Source organism: Schistocerca americana, chromosome 9 (genome assembly GCF_021461395.2).
Source record: "Schistocerca americana isolate TAMUIC-IGC-003095 chromosome 9, iqSchAmer2.1, whole genome shotgun sequence".
In the NCBI taxonomy this organism is placed as follows: Eukaryota; Metazoa; Arthropoda; class Insecta; order Orthoptera; family Acrididae; genus Schistocerca; species Schistocerca americana.
This window is the reverse complement of record NC_060127.1, coordinates 174,618,808-174,638,213: the sequence shown is the minus strand read 5'-3', so window position 1 is coordinate 174,638,213 and position 19,406 is coordinate 174,618,808. Positions and strand designations below refer to the sequence as shown.

The window sequence follows — 19,406 nt, the reverse complement described above, 5'->3', positions numbered from 1 at the left end:
AACATCTCCTGTCTGAAGAGGATGTGCAGCAGGCAGTTAGTGACTTATTCACACAGCAGGACACAGTGTCTTAACAAATGGGTATCTTCAACCAGTAGCATCATTGGGATGATTGTCTAAATTCTCATGGTGATTCAAATGTTCGAATGTATGTGAATTCCTAAGGGACCAAACAGCTGAGGTCATCAGTCCCTTGACTTCCACACTACCCAAACTAACTTATGCTAAGAACAACACACACACCCATGCCCAAGGGAGGACTCGAACCTCTGGCGGGAGGCGCCACACAATCCATGACGTGGTGCCTCAAACCATGTGGCTACTTTGCACGGGTTTCATGGTGATTCTGTCTGATTGGCATAGCCTGCTGATTCTGTACTGTATGGCCTTTGAACAGAAACTTTTTTATTGACTCCCTGGAGAGTAATATGAATTTCTGTTAGGGGTAAAAACAAAAAGCTTTGATTACGATTTAGTAACAAGTCTCAAGTATTCATGAGAAAATAATGTCGATTATTACCGTTTTAATATGGCCAAATACAGTGTTGGTCATTAAAACTGCAACACCACAAAAGTGCGATGCAGCAAACATTAAACAGGCAAGAAGTGCGTTACATGCTTGGCTATGCTAATGATTAACATTTCAGGGCAACTGCATAAAGTAAGAAGGACTAACCTTCTGGAATAAGTTTTAAATCTAATTTAAAATCATTTTTTATGGATAACTGCTTCTATTCCATTGATGAATTTCTGCTTGAAAATTTGTAAGAGAAAAAAGCTTAGTTGCACATGTGTAAGATAAAAATAATTAATGTTAATACTAATCATGTATTCATATCCTGTAAATTGACTCATTCCACATCACTGTGATAAAAGAATCATTCAAATGGTCTATGGAACATATAACTGACTAACTACATTTCATATATAAGGAAAGATAACAAAGTAGGTGTCTCATTCATCAAGTCACATTGAAATGTTGTTTTTTGGGAAAAAAAGATCATGTTATGCATTGTGTCTGAAGGAGAAGCATTTACCAGCACACTGGGAAATTTATGGATCACAATCTATCAAGACTGCAGTTCCTCATTTATGATACTGCTGATAGCACTGATTAACATCCTACTACTACCCCACAAGCACAGAATCAGTGGATTCAGGAGACCATGCTCAAAAACTTGTGGAATCTCAATGGCTGCAGACGAAGAGCACTTCTGAGGACAGGCACATTGTTCACTCGCTTAATGTGACGTCATGGGCTTGTTTGCAGTGAGACAAGTATCCAGAAGGACTGTGCAGCAATGTCTGGAGCACTGAAGGCTGTCACCAAGGTGACTATTGTTGCTGCTTCCTCAAAATGGCAGCAGGGAGAGGTGTGCTGACAATGGCGCACCAAACAACATTGTAATGTCCACGCAGAATACCATGGCAGGTAGATGTGCAGACAGCAGGGCACGTGTGAGAAGAGCAGTAGTGATGGGGGCTGTGGGCAGGTGCTGTAGGGGAAATGACAAGTGCTGAAGAGGAAGTCCATTTTAAACTGAAGCCTGCATGCACATTTTTTGAAAATATTAAGCAGGGCCACTCAATGCGTGCACTTGCATGGTGACCATTCAAAAAGATCTGCCAGCTCTGTTTTGGTTAATATCTAAAAAAAATTCTGCTGATAATGCAGCAATTTATTTTTGCCTGACTTGTTAACAATTTGCAGCTTCTTTCAGAGAATTGTCACGAGCAGCAAATTTTGAGCAAACCTACACAGTTCTCTTGTTTCCATGTTAAAATTTGCTTCATCTCCCAAAACACACAGTCGCGCATCACTAACATGATGTGCAAACACAACTGCAAACAGGAGTTTATTCAGTTTGTGAAGTGAGGAACTAAGAAAAGGTAAGGTCAGTACTTATGAAAAGCCACATTCCTAGTACAAAACAAACATGTAATGTCTCTCCATATTTCTCAAACAACCATCACAATCCATGCTGTCCACACTCATGCTCACCTGCACGAAACTTTTCACAGCAACAGAGAGCTTAAAGCCTCACTATCCAAAGGCATCTGGTTGTTGTTGTTTGTTGTTGTGGTCTTCAGTCCTGAGACTGGTTTGATGCAGCCCTCCATGCTACTCTATCCTGTGCAAGCTGCTTCATATCCCAGTATGTACTGCAGCCTACATCCTTCTGAATCTGCTTAGTGTATTCATCTCTTGGTCTCCCTCTATGATTTTTACCCTCCACGCTGCCCTCCAATACTAAATTGGTGATCCCTTGATGCCTCAGAACATGTCCTACCAACCGATCCCTTCTTCTAGTCAACTTGTGCCACAAACTCCTCTTCTTCCCAATTCTATTCAATACCTCCTCATTAGTTATTTGTTCTACCCCTCTAATCTTCAGCATTCTTCTGTAGCACCACATTTCGAAAGCTTCTATTCTCTTCTTGTCCAAACTATTTATCGTCCATGTTTCACTTCCATACATGGCTACACTCCATACAAACACTCTCAGAAACGACTTCCTGACATTTAAATCTATACTCGATGTTAACAAATTTCTCTTCTTCAGAAACGCTTTCCTTGTCATAGCCAGTCTACATTTTATATCCTCTCTACTTCGACCATCATCAGTTATTTTGCTCCCCAAATAGCAAAACTCCTTTACTACTTTAAGAGTCTCATTTCCTAATCTAATTCCCTTAGTATCACCCGAGTTAACTCAACTACATTCCATTATCCTCGTTTTGCTTTTGTTGATGTTCATCTTATATCCTCCTTTCAAGACACTGTCCATTCTGTTCAACTGCTCTTCCAAGTCGTTTGCTGTCTCTGAAAGAATTATAATGTCATTGGCGAACCTTAAAGTTTTTATTTCTTCTCCATGGATTTTAATACCTACTCCGAATTTTTCTTCTGTTTCCTTTATTGCTTTCTCAGTATACAGATTGAATAACATCGGGGAGAGTATTCTAGTCAACATTGTCAAAAGTTTTCTCTAAGTCTACAAATGCTAGAAACACAGGTTTGCCTTTCCTTAATCTTTCTTCTAAAATAAGTCGTAAGGTCAGTACTGCCTCACGTGTTCCAATATTTCTAGTGAATCCAAACTGATCTTCCCTGAGGTCAGCTTCTACCAGTTTTTCCATTCATCTGTAAAGAATTTGCGTTATTATCTTGCAGCCGTGACTTATTAAACTGATAGTTCGGTAATTTTCACATCTCTCAACAGCTGCATTCTTTGGGATTGGAATTATTATATTCTTCTTAAAGTCTGAGGGTATTTCGCCTGTCTCATACATTTTGCTTACCAGATGGTAGAGTTTTGTCAGGACTGGCTCTCCCAAGGCTGTCAGTAGTTCTAATGGGATGTTGGCTACTCCCGGGGCCTTGTTTACACTTAGGTCTTTCAGTGCTCTGTCAAATTCTTCACGCAATATCATATCTCCCATTTCATCTTCATCTACATCCTCTTCCATTTCCATAATATTGCCCTCAAGTACCTCACCCTTGTATAGACCCTCTATATACTCCTTCTACCTTTCTGCTTTCCCTTCTTTGCTTAGAACTGGGTTTCCTTCTGAACTCTTGATATTCATGCAAGAGGTTCTCCTTTCTCCAAAGGTCTCTTTAATTTTCCTGTAGGCAGTATCAATCTTACCCCTAGTGAGATAAGCCTCTACATCCTTACATTTGTCCTCTAGCCATGCCTGCATAGCCATTTTGCACATCCTGTCGATCTAATTTTTTAGACATTTGTATTTCTCTTTGCCTGCTTCATTTACTGCATTTTTATATTTTCTCCTTTCATCAGTTAAATTCAATATTTCTACTGCCACCCAAGGATTTCTATTAGCCCTCGTCTTTTTACCTACTTGATCCTCTGCTGCCTTCACTACTTCATACCTCAAAGCTACCCATTCTTCTTCTACTGTATTTCTTTCCCCCATTCTTGTCAATCATTCCCTTATGCTCTCTCTGAAACTCTCTACAACCTCTGGTTTTGTCAGTTTATCCAGGTCCCATCTCCTTAAATTCCCACGTTTTTGCAGTTTCTTCAGTTTTAATCTGCAGTTCATAACCAATAGATTGTGATCAGAGTCCACATCTACCCCTGGAAAAGTCTTACAATTTAAAACCTGATTCCTAAATCTCTGTCTTATCATTATATAATCTATCTGAAACCTGTCAGTATCTCCATGCTTCTTCCATGTATACAACCTTCTTTTATGATTCTTGAGCCAAGTGTTAGCTATGATTAAGTTATGCTCTGTGCAAAATTCTACCAGGTGGCTTCCTCTTTCATTTCTTATCCCCAATCCATATTCACCTACTACGTTTCCTTCTCTTTCTTTTCCTACTACCGAATTCCAGTCACCCATGACTATTAAATTTTCATCTCCCTTCACTATCTGAATAATTTCTTTTATCTCATCATACATTTCTTCAATTTCAGACATGCCTCATATAATATGCTTATAAATAAAACTGTATCAGTACTGCACAATGCATTTAATAATTAACTTTTCAACACTAAATTAAACACAAGTTTTGTAATTATTAGTGTCTCCCTTGTGTTTGGCATGTGGAGCAAAGTTTTTTCTAGGATAGATTAATATTAGAAATAGATGCTGAGAGCTCTTTTTCTACCTTTGGCTGGGGTGCTCTTGTTCTCAGTGCAGAAAACTCATCAAACTACTGTGACAAAAATTCAAAGAGCGATTTGTTACTAAATTGTCAGTTAACAGTGGAAACTCCAGGTAGGAATATCAACAATGTAGGAAAAGATATATCGCTACTTACTGTAAACAAGTCACGTTAAGTTGCAGACATGCACAATTAAAAGACGTTTACATAAAGCTTTTGGCCACACCCTTCATCAGCAAAAGTGAAACACAATTCATACACACAAGCAAGCACACTGCATGCGCACATGATCACCAGCTACAGCAGCTCAGGCCAAAATGCCAAATTCGGGCTGAGCTACCGGAGTTGGCAGTCATGTGTGCATGAGGTGTGCTTGCTTGTGGGTATGAATGGTGCGTGTTTCTCTTTTGCTGATGAAGGCTGTGGTTGGAAGCTTGGCTGCCTGCAGCTTAACATGTCTTCTTTATGCTGAGTAGGAGTCTGTCTTTTCCTATAGTGTTAAATTGTGTGTTAATTTTGCCACTTGCCATGAAGTCTATGAAAACTTTTTCTTTGACAGTTGAGAGGCCTTCAGGAGTATTTTTGGGCACTACCTGTAAGACAGAGAACAATAGAGGGCCATCGATTCTGACTTGGAATCCAGCAAAGAATTTCACTGATTCAGTTTCTATCCATTCACCCATTATCTACTTATCCTACCCACCTCCATGTCATTTTCATTGTGATCATAACTATATCTTTTACCACAGTTTGTTCCCTGATAAATTTGTGTTCCCCTGTCTCTCCAAGTGATTTCCAAACTGCAGCTCCCCACACATCACTCAACAACTCTCAGATTTTGAATAATCTCCAGTACATCCCATGTCTCACAGCTATATGTGTAAATAGTTAATACACATGATTTGTAAATTTTCAGTTTTAGGCACAAATGGAAATTTCTTTAGGAAAACCGGTTGGGTTTACTAAAAGTGCTACAGTTTTCTGCTTATTTTTCTTCTTTCTATGTAAATCCACTCATAATTTCCATTACTTGTCATTAGACATAAATTATATTAGCAACTATCTACCTGATTTTGTAAATTGACAAGTAAATTTTGGGTTCTAAGAACATTTTCAATGGAGGAAGAAATGTTTTCAAATAGTGAAATTCCAACCAAAGTCCATTGTCTTGGACTCCATGAAGGCGGCATTTTAAAACCGGATTTTGATAAAACAGAACTATCACTTTTTCGGCAAATGGTTGGTAGCTAGTACCCACTACTATCGGAAAATGGCAGTACTGTCTTATTCATTCATTATTTCTTAGCTTGATAAAAACTACAAACACTTGTCACTTTTATTACTTTGAACATTAAATAAACAGTCAGAATGAATTTTACACTCTGCAATGGAGTGTTCACTGATGTGAAATTTTATTAAATAAGTGTTATTTATTGGTTCCCACTGTATAACCCAATTCTGTTTGGGGGGTATTAACTGACATCTGCTCACATCCAGGAGTAAGTGTCACGAAAGTTTGGGAACCACTGGTTTAAAACGTTTGACATACCAACAACAGCCAAACAATGCATTTGCTTTCTTATGAAATTTGTTGTGAAGAGTCAGGTACAACAACCTGAAATGACAGTAACATACATAAAAATAACACTAGGAAAAAAAAGTCTTCACTGTACACAACACACATTACTCTTGCATGGAAAGGAGCAAATCATGCAGCCATAAAAAAGTTGACCATCTCCCTTGTGAAACACAGTTGCTAACAGATAACGACAATTTTAAAAACAGATTGAAATCATTTCTGTTTTGACAACTAATTCTACTCCATAGATTCATATATGACTTTCTGAATAGATGGTATCTGTATGTAATTGTACTATACTTACTGGATTTGACAACAAATTAATATTTCAGAAACTCAGTTATGTAAATGTAGCCATGTTTTCACTGACATGTTCCACATTGTGAATATGACTCTTGTTGTTGTTGTGGCCTTCAGTCCTGAGACTGGTTTGATGCAGCTCTCCACGCTACTCTATCCTGTGCAAGCTTCTTCATCTCCCAGTACCTACTGCAGCCTACATCCTTCTGAATCTGCTTAGTGTATTCATCTCTTGGTCTCCCTCTATGATTTTTACGCTCCATGCTGCCCTCCAGTACTAAATTGTTGATCCCTTGATGCCTCAGAACATGTCCTACCAACCGATCCCTTCTTATAGTCAAGTTGTGCCACAAACTCCTCTTCTCCCAAATTCTATTCAATACCTCCTCATTAGTTATGTGACCTACCCATCTAATCTTCAGCATTCTTCTGTAGCACCACATTTCGAAAGCTTCTATTCTCTTCTCGTCTAAACTATTTATCGTCCATGTTTCACTTCCATACATGGCTACACTCCATACAAATACTTTCAGAAACAACTTCCTGACACTTAAATCTGTACTCGATGTTAACAAATTTCTCTTCTTCAGAAACGCTTTCCTTGCCATTGCCAGTCTACATTTTATATCCTCTCTACTTTGACCATCATCAGTTATTTTGCTCCCCAAACAGCAAAACTCCTTTACTACTTTAAGTGCCTCATTTCCTAATCTAATTCCCTCAGCATCACCCGACTTAATTCGAATACATTCCATTATCCTCATTTTGCTTTTGTTGATGTTCATCCTATATCCTCCTTTCAAGACACTATCCATTCCGTTCAACTGCTCTTCCAAGTCCTTTGCTGTCTCTGACAGAATTACAATGTCATCGGCGAACCTTAAAGTTTTTATTTCTTCTCCACTGATTTTAATACCTACTCCGAACTTTTCATTTGTTTCCTTTACTGCTTGACTCTTAGAATGTGGAAAAAAACTATCACATGCAATCCAGGATGTAAAGGAATATGTGTAAGAGATGGATCACTCCTCATAAAATAGAGGATTTATGAGCAATTAGTAGTTTGATTTCTGACATAAGAAAATGCATAACTTGGCCACATGCCAAATGCTACACTGCAAAACCATACCAGTGTATAAAACATTCTATAAATTGTGATACACAGCTTCATTAAGTTGTAGAAAAGACTTTTTATACCATGACATGTTGCCATTGAATAATAATTTATTTTGCTGGCACAATTTTTTTATATATTGTTATCATCCAGTAGACTTGACAGCTCGAATTCTATACCACCTGACCATAATTACAATGTACATCTAACATACAGTATTTGATGACACTGTGTCCAAACTTGTTGTAGCAGAATAAAGCATTATTTAATGGCAGCTTCTGGTGGTAATGGAAAGTTCTTATACAGTACACTAGTGCATATGAAAGTGTGTGATGTGCACAGTACTAAAATGGGAAGCTACATGTATCTTGAACATATGAAGTCTCAAAATTCTTACTGTAATGAAATAGGCCATTTTTCAGAAACCATAGCACTGTTTTCATTGGTCAAATGTTGGCAAGAAATATGTATCAGGCTATTGTTCTTGATATTAATGCAAGTTTCACTTTATACTGCCATGAATTAATAAAGAAAAGAAAATTTTTCAACATATATTAATTATAACCATGTTTTCAACCACCTACATATACAAAGATAATACCCTGAGAGCCAGTTTCATTGCGGCAATGATTGATTTACTTTGACAATGACCATGTCTTGTATGAAAAACCAAAAAGTTAACCTAATTAATAATGAATATAAACCAATACATACTCTGGTGAAACATCTAGAGTCAGAATTCAAGAAGCTGTATTTATAAAAAGTTAATATGTTTCAATAATTTATATCTCAGAGATAAGATCAGAGGACAGAATAAACACAATACATTTTAGAATATGTCCAAACTGATGAGCTGGGATTAAATTCAAATATTAAATACATAAATTTCATCTCAAATCAAATTATAAAAACATACTCACTTAATAAAATTCAGGTTCTAGCATTATATTTGGATTTTTGTAACATTAAAACAATATTTAAAACTTGAGAAGTCATGTTTAGGAAAAAGACAACATCTGTTTGATATTTAATCTACATTTTAACAGTTATCAATAAGCTTCTTAAATATATCATGTCATGTTTGGCATGAAAAAAATGTGTTGAATTTGCTGGTCACGTCTGTTATGGGAGAGATGTCTCTGTAATTTTATGTATATGAAAGTACTATGCAATGTTAGCCCTCATGTTTAAACTTTAATGTGTATGATACTTAAGCAGAGCCAAGAACAACGATAAACAATGAAGTGTAGTGAAACTGATGGCCTTTTCTTAATTTGCTTTGATTAATATCACAAAATCCATTATATAAAACTTCTGCAGAAATGGTATCAAATCTCGTGAAACTAATGTATTTTTGGCCTCTACAAGACCATCAAGATAAAAGGTGCATATATTGTGGCCTCTAGTTTTCTGGGGTATAAAGGAGTTTGTAGTTCTGGCACATTCAATTTCCACCAAGATTACAAGGGAGGTCACATTACTTAAGATGTATTTTTGAAAACTTAATTATTCAGTATATAATTCAAAGTCTGCTGATAACAATTATGCTGACAGTGTGGACAGAAGCATATCTGAATTTATGATCCAATAAATCTATGTGCAATTCAACACTCAACCCCATTACTAATAGTTGGTTTCAATATACAACTCTCCTACTTAGTATACAATTATCCTATTTCAAACAAATGTTTAACTTTTTCTGAAAACCTCCTATTTCAGAAGTTATCCCTATTCATAATCATCAATTCTAAAATGTTCCAATCTTAAAATGTAACTCTTTAAAAAATCCACTGTTATAGTTCTGTGGCTTCTATTTTCCTGTTTCCAAAAATATATTTACTAAAATAACATTTTGATTAACAAAATATTCAAATTTAAAAATTTATGTTTTAAGATAATTTTTGACAGGCTTTCGTGCTACATGCTACAACATAGCATGAAACAGATTTTAAAGTTGACAAATCCATCACCGAAGCAAAACATTTGAAAATGACCACAGGCTGAAACTGGCCAATAATGTCATACATATACATCGTACAATAACAGCAGCATGCATAATAGAACTGACAGCCTATGATGGTTTTTTAAATTGATTTCATCATTGTGGACTCATACACGAAGCAACCATCTGAATTTTGTGTGGTAAACTTAAGTTGTGACATCAGCATACATTACAGTTATAAAATGTGAATTGTACAATACATAGCTCAAAGATGTTGCTAATGTGTAGAAGAACCTAACAGAGAGAAATGGGTACAAAGAAAAAAAATAGGATGACAGACAACACTAGTTAATCTGAATGAAGAAGAGAAGAAGTATACAAACAACACCCACTGTCTGCTCCATCTGCATCTCATTTACTCTCTCTAAGAACTAGTACCTTGTCACAAGTTCACAAAACACAATATCAGTGATTTAACCAGTAAAGACAGCAGCACAGACAGAAACTGAAATGTCTGTCTGTCATTGCTCTGTGTGCAACCTACCTGTCTCTCTCATTTTCAAGCTCAGTGATTTTCTTGGCTTGCTTTGCAGTTTCATTCTCTGCCCGGCCCAGCTTCACCTCTAGATTTCTCCGTTCCTGTTCACCTATCTGCAGTATTTTGTTCTGCTCAGCCATTGTGTCTGTGAAACAAGTAATAATACTGTAACATTCCTCTTCAGTGTAATGTCTTACACCACAGATATCTACAAATGAAACTTCGTGGCTCATTCAAAGCATTTGTAGAACTAAACATTGAACAACACAAACTAAATACCAGTCCTTTCCAGAATGAAATATTACAGTGTGTTAACTTATAGTTGGCAAGCCACTTCCTAGTCTCGAATCAGCGGAAGTTGACACATTTTGGAAGTCTTCAGCCAGCAGTCATTTGTTTCTTTTGGCTGCAGCACACGTTAGCTAGCTGACCACATTATATGAGGTACCTATTTTCATCTGCTTTGCTATTGTTTTGTACCCCATTGTTTTGAGTGTTTTTTATTGTTAAGTACATTTTGAAACTGACTCATGGTGCAGTTCCTGGCCGATCTGAGGAGTTTCCTACAGTGCCTACCAGTAGGCCTAGTGTCATAAGGAAATCAGTGCTGTGTAGTGATGCTCGCAAAATTATATTGCATGTGACTGAATGCTGTGAAACAGAATGGGAGTGGAAACAATTACACCATCCCATCTATAAATTGTCTGTAGAGATGCTACATACACAGGACAAAGCATATGTAGCATTGGGAGTTTCAAACAGTTTCCAAGATTCATCATGGAGAGTCACCAAAAATGCATGGGAAGAAAAATGAGCTTTCATTTTAGATATTTTGTTTGAGGTTGCTTTGAAGGAGCCCTCTATTTCATCTGATTTAATTTACTTTATACCATTCATTACTGTCATATCACTTTGTCTGGAAACACCACTGGTTACTGTATTATTTTGAAACACACTTATATTCCAGTGCAGTCCCAATGTTGATGAAGTTATCATTAACACAGCCACATCAGATATAAGTGAGAAAGACTCAGATACATAAATGGAAGATCATAACATTGAAAACAAATGACCAAATGGTCTGGAATGTTTTTAGAAAAGTATGACAACTTCAATAAATTTAAAAAAAATTCATAGTATCATACATCTTATTTCTATTTCATGTTTCCTTTTCATGATATAAGTTAATTGCTGCAGTTAGGATCTTTATTAACTGTGTTAATGTGTGAAACAATTTCATTTTTGCTCATGAACAACATTTAAAGCTAGTTTTACTTCCATGCATGACTTCTGATTTCTTGGAAGCATAATCTACATCTACATTTATACTCCACAAGCCACCCAATGGTGTGTGGTGGAGGGAACTTTACGTGCCACTGTCATTACCTCCCTTTCCTGTTCCAGTTGTGTATGGTTCGTGGGAAGAACGACTGCCGGAAAGCCTCCGTGCGCGTTTGAATCTCTCTAACTTTACATTCGTGATCTCCTCGGGAGGTATAAGTAGGGGGAAGCAATTTATTCGATACCTCATCCAGGAACGCACCCTCTCGAAACCTGTACAGCAAGCTACACCATGATGCAGAGCACCTCTCTTGCAGAGTCTGCCACTTGAGTTTGCTAAACATCTCCGTAATGCTATTACACTTACCAAATAACCCTGTGACGAAATGCACCGCTCTTCTTTGAATCTTCTCTATCTCCTCTGTCAACGCAACCTGGTACGGATCCCATACTGATGAGCAATACTCAAATACATCTATATCTACATCCATACTCTACAAGCCACCTGACAGTGTGTGGCAGAGGGTACCTTGAGTACCTCTATCGGTTCTCCCTTCTATTCCAGTCTTGTACTGTTCGTGGAAAGAAGGATTGTCGGTATGCCTCTGTGTGGGCTCTAATCTCTCTGATTTTACTGTATTTACTCAAATCTAAGCCGCAGTCGAATCTAAGCCGCACCTGAAGAATGAGACTCGAAATCAAGGAAAAAAAAATTTCCCGAATCTAAGCCGCACCTGAAATTTGAGACTCGAAATTCAAGGGAAGAGAAAAATTATAGGCCGCATCTCCAAATTGAAACAAAGTTGGTCCATTGTAATATGAGACACAATATGGTCAAATGAATGACAATACAGCTACAGTAGTTTGGTTTGAGTCGTAAGCTTAGCAGTTAAGCTTTACCAGGTAGCCATTGCTATGCGTCAGGCGCTCCGTACGTATTTATACGGGTACCCTTCCTTTTCCACGTGCTTCATCTGGTTTGAATTGATTGCTTATTCTTCTTTGATCTGATAAGCGCAGTTTTCTTTGTTATAGGTGTTTACGTCACTCTAAGCTGAAATGCATTACTATACTGTGTCGTGCATTGTTTGTCGCATTCTGATAATGAGTGTTTACGGCCTGTCGCCGCTCGCGGCATGGCTTGCTTTTGTGCGCGCTACGCTTTTTTTTTAAAAAAAAAAAAAAAAAAAAGAGAGAGAGGGGGGGGGGGGAGGGGGGGGGAGGGGGGGGGGGAATCGTCTGATTAGTCATTAGCGATACAATGGCAAGAAACTGCTATTTGTTGTTACTTACACTGCTGCTTTCTTTGATAATGATCAACAAGAACCAAATGTACATCTGCGTATGATAGAAGATGTTCTGAACGAGAGTTTAGCGAAAATTTTTCTCCGTTTGCAAATCTTTGCAGGGGCCTCTTTAGTACATTACATTCTACACAGAAATTAGAGTCATCTTAGATTTAAAAATCTAGTCAACTGCCGTGCTTCATTTCTGACTGTATCACTATTAAGCATAAGAATAATATGAATATAAACATGACATGATATGTATATTCTTCCGCGTTTGCTGTTGTCTCACTTTAGTTTCGTGGTTTATTAGGCAGACAGGATTTAAATGAGATAGCAGCAAACATGAAAAGATACATGGCAAAATGTTTATATGCGTATTATTCTTATGGTGAAGAGAATACTGCATGTGGTTCACAATTCATAAAAGTTCCTATTAGCAACCATCTCTTCTCAAAGGTAGGAAAGAATTCAGAAAGTAGAGTTGGCCATATTGACAAACATCCCAAACAGTCTTGCCAGTCGGATTTTCGTAGTACATTGAAATGCTGCTACATTCGAAGATGAACAATACAGAATTTGTATTTACTTCGTTGGATAATGTATGAAAATGCAGTGGTCGAAACTCGGGGCGGAGAAAAAATCTCGTCTTCCACCTTTTTTTTTTTAATTTATTTACTGACGCAGAGGTTTTGGTGCCAGTATTTATCTTTGTGCCTACGAAGCATGCCTGTGTAGCGCTACATATATTTGACGGCAAAAGTAAGCGGCACCCACCAACTTTTTTTCAGAATTTACGCTTGCTTTGCACTCTATTCTAAGCCGCAGGTGGTTTTTTGGATTACAAAAACCAGAAAAAAGGGTGCGGCTTAGATTCGAGTAAATACGGTATTCTCATGGTCTCTTCACAAGATATACGTAGGAGAGAGTAATATACAACCTGACTCCTCAGTGAAGGTATGTTCTTGAAACTTCAACAAAAGCCCGTACCGAGCTACTGAGCGTCTCTCCTGCAGAGTCTTCCACTGGAGTTTATCTATCATCTCCATAATGCTTTCGCGATTACTAAATGATCCCGTAACGAAGCGCGCTGCTCTCCGTTGGATCTTCTCTACCTCTTCTGTCAATCCTATCTGGCATGGATCCCACACTGGTGAGCAGTATTCAAGCAGTGGGCGAACAAGTGTACTGTAGCCTACTTCCTTTGTTTTCTGGTTGCATTTCCTTAGGATCCTTCCAATGAATCTCAGTCTGGCATCTGCTTTACCGATGGTCACAGTTTCAAATCCTGCCTTGGGCATGGATGTGTGTGATGCCCTTAGGTTAGTTAGGTTTAAGTAGTTCCAAGTTCTAGGGGACTGATGACCACAGATGTTAAGTCCCATAGTGCTCAGAGCCATTTGAACCATTTAATGCTTTACCGACGATCAACTTTGTACGATAATTCCATTTTAAATCACTCCTAATGCATACTCCCAGATAATTTATGGAATTAACTGCTTCCAGTTTCTGACCTGCTATATTGTAGCTAAATGATAAGGAATCTTTCTTTCTACGTATTTGCAGCACATTACAATTGTCTACATTGAGATTCAATTGCCATTCCCTGCACCATGCGTCAATTCGTCAACTTGCTGCAGATCCTCCTGCATTTCAGTACAATTTTCCATTGTTACAACCTCTCGATATACCACAGCATCATCCGCAAAAACCCTCAGTGAACTTTTGATGTCATCCACAAGCTCATTTATGTATATTGTGAACAGCAGAGGTCCCGCGACACTACCCTGTGGCACACCCGAAATCACTCTTACTTCGAAAGACTTCTCTCCATTGAGAATGACATGCTGCGTCCTGTTATCTAGGAACTCCTCAATCCAATCACACAATTCGTCTGATGGTTCATATTCTGTTACTTTGTTCATTAAACGACTGTGGGGAACTGTATCAAACGCCTTGCGGACTCAAGAAACACGGCATCTATCTGGGAGCCTGTGTCTATGGCCCTCTGAGTCTCATGGACGAATGGCGCGAGCTGGGTTTCACACGATCGTCTTTTTTGAAACCCATGCTGATTCCTACAGAGTAGATTTCTAGTCTCCAGAAAAGTCTTTATGCTTGAACATAATACGTGTTCCAAAATTCTACAACTGATCGACGTTAGAGATATAGGTCTATAATTCTGCACATCTGTTCGATGTCCCTTCTTGGAAATGGGGATGACCTGTGCCCTTTTCCAATCCTTTGGAATGCTGTGCTCTTCTAGAGACTTACGGCACACCGCTGCAAGAAGGGGGGCAAGTTACTTCGCGTACTTTGTGTAAAATGTAACTGGTATCCTATCAGGTCCAGCGGCCTTTCCTCTTTTGAGAAATTTTAATTGTTTCTCTATCCCTCTGTCATATATTTCGATATCTACAATTTTGTCATCTGTGCAACAATCTAGAGAAGGAACTACAGTGCAGTCTTCCTCTGTGAAACAGCTTTGGAAAAAGACATTTAGTATTTCGGCCTTTAGTCTGTCATCCTCTGTTTCAGTACCATTTTGGTCACAGAATGTCTGGACGTTTTATTTTGATCCACCTACCACTTTGACATAAGACCAAAATTTCTTAGGATTTTCTGCCAAGTCAGTACATAGAACTTTACTTTCAATTTCATTGAACACCTCTCGCATAGCCCTCCTCACAATACATTTCGCTTTGTGTAATTTTTGTTTATCTGCAAGGCTTTGGCTATATTTGTGTTTGCTGTGAAGTTACCTTTACAGCAGTTTTCTAACTCGGTTGTTGTACCACGGTGGCTCTTTTCCATCTCTTATGATCTTGCTTGGCACTCATCTAATGCATATTGTACGATGGTTTTGAACTTTGTCCACTGATCCTCAGCACTATCTGTACTTGAGACAAAACTTTTGTGTTGAGCCATCAAGTACTCTGAAATCTGCTTTCTGTCACTTTTTCTAAACAGAAAAATCTTCCTACCTTTTTCATTATTTCTACTTACAGCTGAAATAATCGATGCAGTAACTGCTTTATGATTGCTGATTCCCTGTTCTGCGTTAACTGTTTCAAATAGTTTGGGTCTGTTTGTCACCAGAAGGTCTAATTTGTTATCACCTCAAGTTGATTCTCTGTTTAACTGCTCAAGATAGTTTTCAGATAAGGCACTTAAAAAAATTTCACTGAGTTCTTTGTCCCTGTCACCCATTATGAACGTCTGAGTCTCCCAGTCTATGGTGGTTGGTGGTGGTTAGTGATTAACGTCCCGTCGACAACGAGGTCATTAGAGACGGAGCGCAAGCTCGGGTTAGGGAAGGATTGGGAAGGAAATCGGCCGTGCCCTTTCAAAGGAACCATCTCGGCATTCGCCTGAAACGATTTAGGGAAATCACGGAAAACCTAAATCAGGATGGCCGGAGACGGGATTGAACCGTCGTCCTCCCGAATGCGAGTCCAGTGTGCTAACCACTGCGCCACCTCGCTCGGTCCCAGTCTATATCCGGCAAATTAAAATCTCCACCCAGAACTATAACATGGTGGGGAAATCTACTCAAAATATTTTCCAAATTTTCCTTCAGGTGTTCTGCCACAACAGCTGCTGAGCCAGGGGGCCTATAGACACATCCAATTACCATGTTTGAGCCTGCTTTAACCGTGACCTTCACCCAAATTATTTCACATTTCGGATCTCCGTCAATTTCCTTCAGTACCATTGCACTTCTTATCGCTATAAACACGCCTCCCCCTTCACTGTCCAGCCTGTCTCTGCGGTATACATTCCAACCTGAGTTTAGGATTTCATTACTGTTTATGTCTGGTTTCAGCCAACTTTCTGTCCCTAGTACTATATGGGCGTTGTGACCGTTTATTAATGAGAGCAGTTCCGGGACCTTTCTATAGACGCTCCTGCAGTTTACTATTAGCACATTAATATTGTTATTCCCTGTTGCATTTTGCCTACTCCTACCTTGCCGCGTCTCAGGAGGTGTCTTGTCAGGCCTAGGGAGGGACTTCTCTAACCTAAAAAAACCACATGTGCACTCCGCACGTACTCCGCTACCCTTGTAGCCACTTCCTGCGTGTAGTGCATGCCTGACCTATTCATGGGGACCCTACATTTCTCCACCCGATAGCGGTGGTCAAGAAATGTGCACCCCAGATCTACGCAGAATTGTCTGAGCCTCTGGTTTAAGCCTTCCACTCTCCTCCAAACCAGTGGACCGCGATTGGTTCTGGGAATGATAGTACAAATAGTTAGCTCAGATTCCAACCCACAAGCAAGGCTTTCCGCCTTCACCAATTCCGCCAACCGCCTGTACGAACGGAGGATGACCTCTGAACCCAGACAGCAGGAGTCATTGGTGCTGACATGAGTAACAATTTGCAGTCGGGTGCACCCAGTGCTCTCTATCACCACCGGCAGGGCCTCCTCCACATCTCAGATGAGACCCCCCGGCAAGCAGACAGAGTGAACACTGGCCTTCTTCCCCGACCTTTATGCTATTTCCCTAAGGGGATCCATCACCCGCCTAACATTGGAACTTCCAATCACTAATAATCCCCTCCCCCCATGTGCCTGCTCGGACCTTGCTGAAGGAGTGGCCACATGTCCACTCACAGCCAGAGCGGGCGATGCCACACAGCCAGTCTCCACATTGACCCTCCGCCTCGTGCGCCGTGATGGGCACCTTCCTGTTTTTGTAACAGAATACTTAAAATGTTACATAAAATCAAATATGTCCTAAGTGTGGCTAAAGAGGAATGTAAATCCCAGCATTGAATGTACATTTTGCAGTATTTCTTTCATATGAAGTGAAATTTTTATGTGCAACTTTTGTGTGAAAATTTGCTTGTTACAGAGATAATATAATTTTTCAGGATGTAAAGTTCATTTCCATAGCTGAGTGGTCAGTGTGGCAGAATGCCATGCGAGGGATCCAGGTTCAATTCCTGGCTGTGTTGGAGATTTTCCCCACTTGGGGACTGGGTGTTGTGTTGTCTTCATCATCATTTCATCCTCATTGACACACAAGTCACAGAAATGGCAACAACTACAAAGACTTGTGATCAGTCTACCCAACAGGAGACTCGATCTGCAATAAAATCAACAAGGTATACTTAAACAACACTTATATAGTTGTAAAAATTATCATTACACAGCTGGAATTAAAATTTTCAGATCTTTTAGCCCTAAATATTAGTTTAAGCACAAGGGTCCCAGAGATCCCTACTCATAGTATACTTTACAGAAAAATCCCTTACCATACCTATTTATTTTATTAAATTATGTTCCAGAAAATAGTACTTTTTTATTAGCAAAAAATATGCTTTGGTGAATGGCTTTGTATACAGATATATAAAAATAGCTTTCAAAGCTCAAAATAATGAGTTACAAAAGATCACCAGTAATAAAATCTTGAGTATACTCTTGCAGTGTACTTTGACTAAAGCATCATGACTTAAGTCTTTTTTTTATCTCTGTGCTGCCTTGAAGTCAAATCCTGCATTTCAAAATGGCTTCCTGTGAATAGAAATCTTGGAGGAGCTGGATGAAGCACAGTACATGTGCTTATCTTGTACTACGGGCAAGTATTTATCAGTCATCTGATGAACTGTTGCTGCTATCAATCTCCAATAAGGTAACATCAAACTCTTCAACATTTTCTGAGCTGCTATTTTCCATGTGAAACTCAGGATCACTATAGCCATCCATTTACAAAAGCACTGCCTAAATAACACAGGACAGAGGCTGAAAGCACGTATTTTGTCATAAAGTATTCAGAGTTGCTCACAGTAAAGATGATAAGTGGTGGCAATGACCTCAACAAAACATGACAGACTGGCTACAAATATAGCACTGAATGCTCTCTGGTGGCAAAACACTTAACTTCGGATGTTAAAATGGATACAAGCAAGGTTTCATTTTTTTTTTCAAATGTCTTTTCTGAAGTTACCCAAGTACATTCAGGATTTTAAGTTTCTTTCAAAATAATGAAAACAAGATAACTCTAGATTTCATGTTAAGGTATTAGGATCAAAACACATTAAGATTTTTCCTTTTTTTGCATTTGAATACAATGAATACTTTTTGCACCGTTCTTCCTTAATGGATGAAAAATTTCATCTAGGCCTGTTTTGATGATCACATTATCACTGCACAAGGCAGGAAAAAGTGTAACAGTGGTGATGAAGTTGTTGAGAGTCCTAGACAACCTTTTACATACTATGGGCAGAACCAACTGAACCCAAACACACTGAAAACACAAATGAGCTTCTAAGTTGAGGAGAAGGGAGGCAAAAATGAGTTTAACCCATTCCTGGAAGGAAAAACACTGTGAAACTATGTAATCCCAAAATACTTAAAACTTATGTTGGACTCCAGCTTTCATCTTAAGCAACACTGGTTGAACTTGTCAGAAATAGCACCGTGTGCAAATTGGAAAGCACCCCCAGAAACTGTGGTGATTTCTGCACTTGGTTTGTGCTGAATATGTATGATCTTATTGTACAGGTCACATTATACCAAAGCTGCAGTGCGATGTCCTACATCTTTACAGACTGTCTATGTACCACTGCCTGGAGAAGCTATAATACCTAGCTGGAATTTCTCGTCCTGACATTTCACAACAGGCTGTAGCCAGGAAGGAGAAGACAAAAGTAAGAACATCAGAGGTCTATTCTCTACTCATGATCATCATGAAATATGAGTGGTGTCTGAGGAAGAA

The 19,406-nt window shown here is 38.8% G+C and overlaps 1 protein-coding gene across 1 annotated transcript in view; it reads right to left on the bottom strand.

Moving 5' to 3' along the window:
• Window positions 1–19,406, bottom strand: part of LOC124550788 (cilia- and flagella-associated protein 58-like) — a 145,757-nt gene that overhangs the window by 68,526 nt on the left and 57,825 nt on the right. Inside the window, exon 8 of the mRNA XM_047125511.1 lies at window positions 10,119–10,257. Within this exon, the coding sequence (XP_046981467.1) occupies window positions 10,119–10,257 (139 nt within the window). The remainder of the gene's footprint in view (window positions 1–10,118; window positions 10,258–19,406) is intronic.